Source organism: Chrysemys picta, chromosome 1, assembly GCF_011386835.1.
Source record: "Chrysemys picta bellii isolate R12L10 chromosome 1, ASM1138683v2, whole genome shotgun sequence".
In the NCBI taxonomy this organism is placed as follows: domain Eukaryota; kingdom Metazoa; phylum Chordata; order Testudines; family Emydidae; genus Chrysemys; species Chrysemys picta.
The window spans coordinates 316558379-316570782 of record NC_088791.1 but is presented as its reverse complement, the minus strand read 5'-3'; the positions used below and the strand labels follow the sequence as shown (position 1 = coordinate 316570782).

The window sequence follows — 12404 nt, the reverse complement described above, 5'->3', positions numbered from 1 at the left end:
CTCTGAGGCCAATGCAAGGGTTGACTTCATAAGGAGCACTTGGAGACAAATGCCCTGCTCCTTTTTGGTCCACGGCCTGAAGCTCTTGCAAAGTCACTTGTCACTAACGTGGGTTTCCCCTAACTTGATTATTACCTGCCCTGTTCATTCTCTCTGAAGCACCTGGCATCGGCCACTGTCAGAAGACAGGACACTGGGCTAGATGGACCATTGGTCTGACTCAGTATGGCAGTTCTTATGATTTAATCAGTCAAATCTGGTGTTTCGAAATTGTGGGTTGTGAAGTCGATGCCTGAGAAGCTGTTGGTCTCTTTTCTGGAACCACTGTCCCTTACGTTCAGGTTCATAATGATTCTGGGAGGGATCAGATCTCTCTGCCATCTGGGACCTACTGAACTTTCTTTTTTGTCTAGGGGTGTAAATTTCCAGAGAGCACAAGGTGGCTCTAAAGCGCAGTTGGCTCTCTGTGATGATCACCTGGAATTGCTTCTTCTGGTTTGTTGGAAGATGCTCAATAAAGGCATTTAACTTTGAATGGTTAGTATGGCTGTATTTCACCATGAGGATTTGATAATGGGCAATTCTAAATTGTAAGGTAGCCGATGTGTATAACTTACAGCCAAATAAATCAAGATGTGTTAAATCTTTATCATACAGAGTCAATTTAGCCTGGTGCTGTCAGCCATGTTTATTCACAGCATCCACCACAAGAGAGTTGGGGGATGGGTGCAAAAAATAAAAATTCAGAGTCCTTGGAGGGAACATAATTTTTTGTCTGCCCTCTTATGGGTGGAAGGTACTGTGGTTAGGGTATGCCCAATTATTTTTGCAGGGTCTAACAAGGCCTCACTAACAGGTAATGCAATGTGGGTAGATGATGAAGTATGCAGAATATCACGTAATTTATGTGGAACTCCTTAACCTCCACCAGTGGAATTTGCAAGGGGTCCACTATCCTTTTAAAAAGGTCCTGGAACTGTTTAAAATCATCAGCCAAGGACGATGGAGAAGGCATGACAGCTTCATCTGAGGGGAGGAAGAGATATTGGTTGTAGGGGCAATCTATTTGTCCAATCTTGCTTCCTGCCCCTCAAAGATCCCCTCTTGTGATCAGGAACCTTAGACAGAGAGGCTGGTGGGAACTGTCTGCTCTTCTCCTGACAAGAAAAGCTAGGGGCTCTGGAGAATTCCTGTATGGGCTCTAGGGTCACAGTATGGCTACTGAGGTGGTACATAAGGCATGGCTGTAGGCACCCAAGTGTGTCCATACCAGCATGGCGGAGCGCATCTCTCACGAGGATAGTCCAACACCTTAGAGGTCTCAGGATAGAAAGTTCCTTGACAATGGACAGGAAAGCCCCAGCCAGAAATGTGAGAAAATGATTAAAAGTCCCCATCCTCTTTATCATCTTCCTCCTCACTTGGTAGAGATAGGCATAAACTCCATCGGTAACGGGCAAATCTCTGGGAATGAGAAGTGGTTGGTACCGAGAATGGGTTGGTGCCAAACAGGGGAGATTTGAGTGTTTGTTACTACCAACTCCCAAGAAAATCAAAACTCTTGCCTCATCGGTACTGTACGCTCTTCGGTACTGCAAGTTGGGCAGAGGTAACTGTGGCAGAAGGCACCAACAGTATCAAAGGTCTCATGCTCTCCGATGAATGACCAGTAGATGTCAGTCTGGTCTTCTGTGGAGCTGAAGTGCTGGGTACTGAGGTTCTAGTAGACTCTGTCAGTACCAATTTAGAAGAGCTGATCATCTTCTCTCGACCACTCCTATCACCTGATGGTACTGATCTTCCTGAGCTGGAACCCTTAGTGACCTTATGCTTGCTGGTGGTCACAGTACCTGACGAACCTGCAGCCTCGTCAGAAATCAGTAGGTGCCAAAATGAGTGTCCGAATCTGAGACCATCTCTTTGAGGTGGATGCTCTATTCAGAAGACTTGAAGACCACTTTCTAGAATCTTTTTGAGAGGATCCCAAAGATTTCCTCTTCAATGCTCTAGAGGTGTGCTGTACCGAGGAGGTTTAAGTGATTAACCTGTTCGAAGACCATTGTACGGGGGGGTGGACACTGGCTGGGGTCAGAAGCTGGCTGGAGCGAACCCTCCATCATAAGGAGACATAGTTTAAGTTTCTGGTTCTTTCTGGCCCTCAAGTTTAAGTTCAGGCAGAAATTACACTTTTGGAGAACACGTGACTCCCCAAGGCAATGGACACACTGATTGGGACAGCCTCTCGGCACGAAAGGCAACTTTTAAACCCAGGAGAATCAGCCATACCCCTCAGCATACCCTAAAATCTGAGGTGCAAGCGCACGGAGAGTGGAGCACTCATAGAAACACTACTTGACGAAGACAAGGTTTTCTATTCAAGCCAGATGACCCATACCAATCCATGATCTAATTTACATATTCAGAAGTGGAAAGGTAGAGTTTTGCCTTCTGGGACCCCAGGTACTTTGTGATTCCATGGCCATGTTCTTGCAAAATGCTTTCGATGTATTTTATTCTGGTTCGCAGAAGATTGTTAATGTCATACCTTTCCAACTGTTTCTGATGTTTCTCCTCTCTAGCCTGGGCCTTCATCTGTTGCACTTCAATTGTATCAGGCTTTCTCCTCCTCATGTACAGTTCATGATTTCCCATGCACAGTGCCAAAATCCGCTTATTAATTCTCAGACGAGGTGCATAAAAAACAAAATCCTAGCAACAAAATATTTTAAGTTTAATTAAAGTGCAGCTCTTAAATTCTAGATTTTTAGACTGTAAGCTAAAATCAATACATTATATGTTTGGGTTTGTAAGATTACATATAATTTTACCGCAATCTTGACATTTTATCTCTGGCCAGTTCAATGGTAGAAATCTACAGCAGTATTCCCCAAATGATGGCTCCCAATCCCCACAAGTGAGCTGAAGGAAGATTGTAAAATGGGTCACGGGCCTGGCATGGAAAGGAGACCCAGGGGACGAGGGGGAAGTGATCCTACTCTGCATTCACCCTACAGTGGAAGCTCCTGTCCGGCCATTGCAACCTGGTCTACAGGATCACAGCGCCACTCAGTTTGGCCCAGCCACCCCTCCACTGTGAAGTGAGGGCGGGTTGGGCCTGCTTTCCAACTCAAACCCCATGGACCTCCCCTCTGCACTGGGCTGGGATTAGGGTTGTGGTGCCCCTTCGGAGGGACAAGGAGAAGGATGCTGGCCTATGATTTTGGAACCCCAACCCCCAAATTTGGACCCTGGGTGAATGAATCACAATCACACACACACACACACACACACACACACACACACACACACACACACACACACACACACAAAAAGCAGTTCATGGGTCACCTTAGTAAGAAGTTTGGGAACCACTGATCTACAGGACTACCAGCTGAAAGAACTATCAATGTTATGAAAACAGTGGGAGAATATTTATTGTTTACTTTAATATTTTGGCTAATTCATGAAGTTTCATTTTGTGCCCCAACCTATACTTCAGAAGGAAGATGCTGCAGTGGTGGAGAGCAGCAAAAAGTTGTAAGAAAACTGGGAAAATGCAGATATGTAACTTTAAGGGATATGGTACAGCAGCTGTCCAACCTGCACTAGTAAATGTATTAGTGAAAAAATATCCAAAAATCATCCAAACAACATCTAAAATGTGGCTAATACAAGAACAAGATAAAAATAGCATATTCTCTCTATATACTTTAAAATGAACATTGCTTTTTGATTACCAGTTATCCACAACTGAGAAGTCTAAGTAATTAAGAGAGGCCCTTGGTGCCATTTTACACAGCAGAAAAGGGCTATCGCTTACGCAAAAGTGTCAGAGCAAGTTAGATCATATTTAAAATCCTCATACATAAAGAAAAATATCCAGACTTTACTTACAGGGGCCTTTTTGTCAATTGGCTTTATGACAAACTTTTTGTCATTAAATGAGATGTTTCTGATTTCACTCCAAGGGAAACCAATCTTGGGTGTCAACCTTCAAAAAACAAAACAAAAGCCAAAAACTATTTTTTAATCAAAGGCACAAATATATGTATTTCCACCAAATATTTAAATCCATCTTTATTAACTTTGTATAGTTTTTTCAGTCACACTTTATATGTTATGGTTACATTACCAACCAGTTAATGAAGGAATGATAAATAGTTAACAGATGTTTTAATTACACCTCTACCCCGATATAACGCGACCCGATATAACACGAATTCTGATATAACGCGCTAGAGCAGTGCTCCGTGGGGGCGGGGCTGCGCACTCCGGAGGATTAAAGCAAGTTCGATATAACGCGGTTTCACCTATAACGCAGTACGATTTTTTGGCTCCCGAGGACAGGGTTATATCGAGGTAGAGGTGTAATGTTTAATTGTTACAGATAGTTATACAGTGTAGGGAATCAAAAGTTTCCTTATAACTAACTATAGCACCTTCTACTCATGTGCTCATATCCTTTAATCTTTAACACATACTATTCATGTTATAAGCCTGGTACAAAAATCAATAATTTATTGACCCTTTATAAACAATTAGAAGTATACTTTTTATAAAATGAGTGACTGTTTTCGCAAAAGAAACACTGAAAAGTCTAGTATCAGAGGGGTAGCCGTGTTAGTCTGAATCTGTAAAAAGCAACAGAGGGTCCTGTGGCACCTTTAAGTCATCTTGCATCTGAAGAAGTGAGGTTCTTACCCACGAAAGCTTATGCTCCCAATACTTCTGTTAGTCTTAAAGGTGCCACAGGACCCTCTGTTGCTTTTTACTGAAAAGTCTGTCACTATAACAAAGGCAGAAGTTAAATCATCTTCCTTTAGTAATTTTGCATTTTGATTAAAGTTAATTGTGCAATTTGAGTTGCTACACTGATTCCCATAACTCAATTTAAACTTCATCCCCTGCATTGTTTTCAGTTAAACATTCGTATATAATTGTTACCAGAAATAGTTGGAATATGTTGTGCATTACATTACATCAATGATGAATATTTTTCTCAATTGGACTAGAAGTCTTTTCCATTTACATTACAGTATCACAATTACAAACACTAGCAGCAGTTAGCAACTGAAGATGTATTTCAGAACATCAGAAAGAGGTATTTCTTTCTATTTCAACACCCTAAATGAATATTTCCTCCAACTCTTAGAAGCTACAATGCCAACTAATGGTAATATAGGTTTGCCAGGGATACTCTCAGGGACTACATTTATTAGTTTGAAGGCAGGTATTTTGAATGTAGATGGTATTGGCTATCTGATGTTGAGCTCACAATGTTTAATTTAGAAAATTCATGATGACTTTGTTCGCTAGTATCGTGATTCTTAAGAGTTGCTTTATTATATATTCTTTCTTTATCTGAAATGATGGGGAAAGAGAACAAAGGAGGAATGGTTGGACAGGAAGTTTTTCCAACCTCCTAAACAGAACAAGAGGTTTCAATCTATTAACAGTTTTCTTTGAAAAATAAAAAAAAATTACACTCTATATCAGCGCAGCTTTGTTCTATAAGCTCTTCTTCTAATTGCAGCTATTACAAATAAAATGCTTCCCATTTTAAAAGAGTACTTCCACTTTTGCCATGCTAACAGGATATTGTTGTTGTTCTTACTCTCACTGAAGCCAAGAGTGGGAAGCACAGAGAGCATCCATACAAAAAAAACAAACAAACAAACAAAAAAAACTTTGTAAGCCACTCATCTTCAAAATGTGGAAGTCCAAATTGAAACCCACAAAATGGGAGTAAATTCCCCTTTAATTTGAGAGGAATTCAAAAACCTCCACAAGTGAGCTTTTCTTCCACTTTCTTTCTCGTGTTATTTAGTCTGCAACATATTTGGGACAAAATTGTCTCTTACTACATGTATGTACACTGCCTAGCACAATGAGGCCCTAATCTCTGTTGGGACACTATTATAATAATACACATAATAAAAACAACTTACTTGTCATCATGCTCATAAATATTCAGACCCAAAGCATCAACACCTAGCCACAATTCAGTACCCTTTTTATTCTTTATTTCAAAGTAGTTGACTCCATACATTTCCAGATCTTGTGCAATCTTGAGGTATTCCATCATAGAATCTTCCCTGACGAGAGAAAATAGCGTAACTAAGAAACGAAAAATAAAGGATGTATATGAGTGGAGAAACTAAAGAATGCCTAAATTTGACACTTCAAGTTAATAATTTTATTTAATTCCTCTTGAGGAATTCACCTGGAATTCTATCCGGGTACTTATACAGCTGCCATCACCAAGTATCGAGTTCCTCACAATAATTAAATTTTATTCTCAAACACCACTGTGAGCTAGGGAAGTATTACATCCATTTTACAGATGGGGAATGGAGGCACAGGGTAGATAACTAACTTGCTCAACATCACACACCCAAGTCTAGTGCCCTATCCACTAGGCCATCCTTCCTGTCTGACCTGGATAGGGGGAAAAAAAAAAAGGTAGTGTTAAAACCAAAATAATTTGAAATAACACCCCCCCCCACACACACACACACACAAAACTTAAGCTACATGGGACAATTTCTGCATAATTACCTTAACATCCCTCTGTGTTCTTCATGCCAGTTCTGTATTCTTTCTTCCCACTGTTCTTTTGTCAGTTTGTGCTGTTCTAGAACACTGTCAATAAAAGAGGCTGCTATGAAATGAAACTGATAAATGATCTGATCCATAAAATACACAAATAAGTTCAGGTATAGAGCTTATAACAAATACATAATAATAGTTATGCCAAATAAAAAAGTTGAACAGATTCAGGTAAAATATTTAACTGGCATTTTCATTAATAAACACTTTGAAAATCAAATTTTATAAAGTACTCCAAGATGTCTAAAAGCGTGAAATAAATCATTTGAAGGGAAAAAACAACTACAGTTTCAGTTTTAACAATCGCTTTTAAACTTTCACTGTGACACAAGCCAATACCCACTCAAACACATTAATGCATAATTTTAATTCATAGCTTCAGCAATTTAAATCTGTAGGATAATGATACTATGTTTGAAAATGAACTAGACAAAATACAGAATCACAGAAAACTTTCCAACTCTTGTAGCACGAATTAAAGAACTTCTATACACCCACAAATACACTCAAACTTTTCAGTTTATTCCTAGAACTAAACCACCAGTTCTGCTGTTAGCTGGAAGAGAATGTGGGGGTACTTGCAAAAGAAACAAGAATAGGTTCCAGGATTTAAACTAATAATGTCATAAGCAGTTTTGTTCATGTTAGCTACAGCCATGGACGTGTTTCAACCTGTTAGAACGTATCAGCATAGCACAGCAACCTGGCCTGGTATAGCAACAGTAGAAACCAAGTGCACAATATAAGGAACTATATTATATTAGTTAGTTACTAAGATTAAAAGTTGTTTGTATGTCTTCTTAAAGTTAAACCATGGAAAGTTTTCATCTCACTTTTAGTCCACGTAGCTAACTTTTTTAACATCCCTGTAGAAACTGTTTTAAAGCGTGACTGGTCAGAAGAGGGAGTGCAGAAGTGATCTTACTTAAGAGATCAGCTCAATTGAGTTCCAGCTCTTCCTAGTTATTGACAAAAGTAACATTTACCACCTTTCCCCACCCCCCTCTCTTTCTAGGGCCATTCAACAATGGGTGAGTGAACTGGATTCTGTTTTGCCTTATACACCAATAATTTAATTAATGCAATACAATTCAAGTACAGACCCTTGCTGGTGACAATACAGAAGTTAGAATAAAACAGAACTTGACCATCATACCCAGGGCAGAGTTTCCAGTGCTGGCTGTTAAAAAGTACATCTGAACTTAAGATAAACAGGATGTCTGAATTTTAAATTAAGCATATTTCAGCTGGAGCTGAAAGACAAAACTGATACCAAACAATCCAATTATCACAGTAACTTTTCAAAAAAAGAGACCACACTTTAAAGTCTGAGTAGTAAGCTTGTCCAAGCTTTAATCTTGTACAAAATAAACTTTAACATACTTAAACTTGCTTTTCTTTTTGAGAAAGGCTTTCAATATTAGAATATTTAAAATGGTTAGCTAAGTATGTGCTGGGACTCCTAGGGACTACTGAAATACACACCAGGCCTCTATTGTGCAAGGCACCACACACACACACGCGCACACAGGTGCACACGCGCGTGCACACACACACACACAAAAGATGATCTCTGTCCCAAAGAGCTTTCAATTTAAGTAACATCTTACTATAGTGAGCACCAGTCCTGGCCATTCTTATTAAGGTTGCAAGACACTTTCTGTTAAGTTTCTGGTTTTCACATGCTGACATCAACACTAGACTTTCATGTTTAGGTCACAAGGTTTCCATCACAGTGATCTCTTCCCCAAAATAAATTTGTTTGTAAAAATTAAAGCAAAATCCAGCCAGATGATTTTGAATTATGGGAAACTGAAAGCAACTTTAGCTACTTAAAAAAGATCCTTTTACTTCTTTGGGGGAAAAAAACTGTTTTGGAAAATAGGAGCATCTGAAAACTGAATTCTGAGCAGGTACAATATATTTTTATTAGGTCAAGAGATGAACAATTGGATGCATTGTGTACACACCTATTTAAGTGTACACTTTTCAAATCTATTTAAGATGGCAGCAGTCTGATATTTCTACTTACTACCTCTCAACATACAACCTCCAGCTCTCCAACCTTCTTATCCCTACCCTTTCAAAATGTAAGTGGGGCACACATAGGTAGTGGATTTTTTTGTTTTTTGTTTTGTTTTGCCCTTTAAAATTATCTGAAGCCATAAATGGTTTATATAGCTTAAGAGTCTAAAAAGTACAGGGAGACGAGCAGTCCCTTGTCATCATCCTTAAGTCTGGCCTCGAACTTAACACAAAATCTGGAGAAACCCATTATAGTACATACAGAGAAGCAGCATGAAATGCCTTGACTGTGCCAATCTGACCAAAACTATCCTGGGTAATCATTGAAATCTTGTAAGTGAGCAGTCCTAGTAGCTCCATATTTTCTAGGTTGAAACTACTATTTATTAAAGAGTAGAAAGCCTAACATTAGACAGACACGCTTGGTTTTGTTTCACAGGCCCATTTTGCACTGCCCTCTCATACCATACTTCTGTTGTTTGTTCTAACAGAGTTTAAAGTTTCCACAAATTTTAATAGTAGAATTCATATAAATATCATTTGAAACTGGCCGCTCAAGAGAACAAAACGGGCAGAGTAGAGGGATATTGAGAAACACATGTACCCGTGATAATGTCACACAAACATGTAACTGAAAATAAACCCTGGGTTGTTTGTTGATTAGCAAACTGAACTCAGATTTTTATTCACCTTACAGCTTGTAGCACTCTCCTGTCCTCCAATTTGGTGGCATGAACAGGAACATTATCTCCAAGTACACACTTGTTTACTGCATTGTTTTAGGTAGAAGTAGTAAGAATCTGCCTGTGTCCGTCCCCCCCCCCCACACACACACCATTAGCATAACTGTATATTATGATTATGGGCATTCATGTTCTAATACTTTTTGATTGCTAATATGTACAGGAAAAAACAATGCTATAGTCATGCTCAGAAGCGATATTATAATCTCAATCTTAACAGGCCCTACGTTTTCAGGTAGTATCCTAGGAGAAGAACATCTTTTTTTAGATTGTTAAACTTTATCTAGCCTTGTGTTTTTATGAGAAAGCTTTTACATTTCTTTGGAAAAATAGGTTTTTATAAAAGTGTTAAGTAACTGAACGTAATTTACAAAAAAGGGGAAGAAGTACCAGAATAAATCCAAAATTTCAAGACATGAAAAATAAATGTGAAATAAGGAATAGAGTCAGGCAAATAATTGATTTTTCAGTTCACTGGTAGTTCTGAAAAATGAGAACAAGTACTCTGTTCAGCTCAAACAATAAAAAAAACTGGAAAATTTTGATGAATCAAAAACATCTGTTTTGAGGAGAATGAAACATTGTCATTCTGAATAAACTACAAGTTGCCACTATGAATTACTCCTGAGGGCATTCTGCACCAAAAAAATAAAAATAAAAAAATGTGCACACTATTTTAAAATTCTGCAAATTTTATTTGTCAAATATGGAAGCTCCACCATGGCATTGGGGAGCACAGGCCACACAGAGGTAGGAGATCACTGTGCAGCTAGTCCCCAGGACATGGACTCAACTGTGAGGCTGCACCCAACCCTGACATAGCACAAGGACCAGACCTGGCCCAGAAACACCCCAGGGCCCTGCCCCTCCGTGCCAGGTGCACCAGGTGTGGACAGGCTCAGCAAGGCAGGATCCAAGTGTGGAGGGGCTTAGTATGGGGGGATCCAGGTGTGAGTTGAGATGGTTCTGTGTGGGGCAATCTGGGCGCAGGCTCAGTGGGGGATCCGGGTGTGTGGGGAGATCCGGATGCACAGGAGCTTGTTGGGAGGTTCTGGGTGCAACAGTAATGGGACTCTGAAGGGGAGTCCAGGTGAAGGTGGTTGGGGCTCAGTGGGGGGCGGGGTACAGATACTGGGGGAGTGGGCAAGGGATCCGGGTGGCTCGTCAGGGTGGTCCAGGTGCAGGGGGAGTGGGGCTTATCGGGAAGGGATTCTGAATGCAGGGGAATGAGGCTCAGCAGGACAGTCTGGGTATCAGGGGGTCAGGTGGATGGGGGAACAGCTCCCTGTACAGGGATCCCTCCCTCTGCAGCTGAGGAGCGATGGGTGCAGAAAGCAGGGTGGGGGGAGGGAAGGGAAGTTTGCAGAGCACCCTGTAGCTGGGGGAGAAATCTGGGGGTGGGTCTGACCGGCCCCAGATGCCGTGCAGGGGAAGAGGAAGTCCTGTCCTCCCCAGCCCAGCCGGGACTAGCAGTTGAGCCCAGCACAAGCGTAAGAGCCACCAGCTGGGTCTTCCCCAGTCCCACCCCTGCCCCACAGTGATTTGCCTCTCTGCTGGCTGCCCTGGGTACCCAAAACATACTTCTGGGGAGGGTCAGATGACCGCTCTTGTGGCTTCCCTTTGCTTCCCAGTCAGAAAATCATTTTTCTGTGGGGAAGTAAAGAAATCTGCAGGAGAGACTAATTCTGTGCATGTGCAGTGGAGCAGAATTCCCCCTGGAGTATATGAACAACAAGACATAGTCACTGGGCTAGGGAAAGGGTAAGAATATCTGTAGGCTGATAGTTAAGGCACTCACCTAAGATGGGGGAGACAAGTTCACGTCGCTGCTTCAAGAACTACTTAATTATTTTTAGAAAGTGAAGCAGCTTCAACGGGAGAGGCAGAGAGACCAACGCTAGCAAATTCCATAGCTCAGTGGCTAGAGCACTCTCCTGCAATGTAGGAGACCCACGTTCACATGCCTTCTCCACATCAGGCAGCGGGGAGAGCTGAACACAGGTCTCCTACATCCCAGGTGAGTGCCCTAACTATTGGGCTAAAAGTTATAAGGAGGGCATCACCACCATTTTCTGAATGGTGTCTAGTCCCCCTTCAACATTTTTTGGCACATTCATGTCAAATTCACTAGTAATTCCAGGTCTACCAAAACTTAATATTTTGGCAAATAAACTATTCAAAATATTTTGCCCAGCTCTATTAAGGAATCCACATTGATTTGCAAACTGGATGGTTCCAATATTTATTCACAGAAGGCATTGATTCCAGAGAAGAGGTAGGAACATGCATTATATACCGCTTTAATATTAACTCATTGGAACAGAGAGGAAGTTGCTTGACTAAATATGTGCAGTTACCTTAAGACAGAGCTAAAGAGTTGCAAGAAATTCAGTTCTCACAAGGACTGTACAATTCTGATGCCTACTCTTCACTACTCAAAGCCCAAATGATCTCCTCCTTTACTCCTAAATTTTACCAATGAAACAAAAACTCACTTCAAAGAACTACCACCACCATATGGCTTAACATTAAAGAAAAGATTAATTATAATATTGAAGAAACTGATACTCTGATTTTAAAACCTAAGAACATTTTTATTAGCAAGTTTACAATTCTGCAGCATCCATATAGCAGCTGCAGTTTCCCACTTACCGCTGGGGGAGAAGTCTGTCATTGGCCAAGTAGCCTAGTTTATGAATCTCCTTATTGTAATCTCCATACTTGGCTTGGACAGCATAGGAAGCCAGTAGAACTGCAGTTTCTGGTGGACAATAGATTTCATCATTTAAAATGGCTTCTTTGACTTGCAGGAAGAACAGTCTCTGAGTTATTTCCTGAATTAACTCCTCAGATACATCCTCAGGAAAAAACTTAGCCCTGAACTTAAACTGCAGAGGATTTTCTTTCCTTACATCTTGCTGTGTTACCTGAAAATATAAATTAAAAGCTTTAAAGGAGCTCTATATAGTGTTTAGTGTATTTACTTCAGTAACAATCAATTAACCGGCAATAACACAGAGTAATCCA

At 40.6% G+C, this 12404-nt stretch overlaps 1 protein-coding gene across 7 annotated transcripts in view; it reads right to left on the bottom strand.

Annotated features, from left to right (window-relative positions):
• Positions 1–12404, bottom strand: part of RDX (radixin) — a 123304-nt gene that overhangs the window by 16721 nt on the left and 94179 nt on the right. For 3 of the 7 annotated variants that reach the window (XM_065581451.1, XM_065581452.1, XM_008169317.4), the window contains 5 exons: positions 12030–12304; positions 6559–6642; positions 5949–6095; positions 3895–3991; positions 2546–2709 (listed from right to left, as the gene is read on the bottom strand). In XM_065581451.1, the coding sequence (XP_065437523.1) occupies positions 2546–2709; positions 3895–3991; positions 5949–6095; positions 6559–6642; positions 12030–12304 (767 nt within the window). Of the gene's footprint in view, positions 1–2545; positions 2710–3894; positions 3992–5948; positions 6118–6223; positions 6439–6558; positions 6643–12029; positions 12305–12404 lie in introns of those variants that run through there. The other 4 variants (XM_024105839.3, XM_024105831.3, XM_065581453.1 and 1 more) reach the window with 3 other exon arrangements.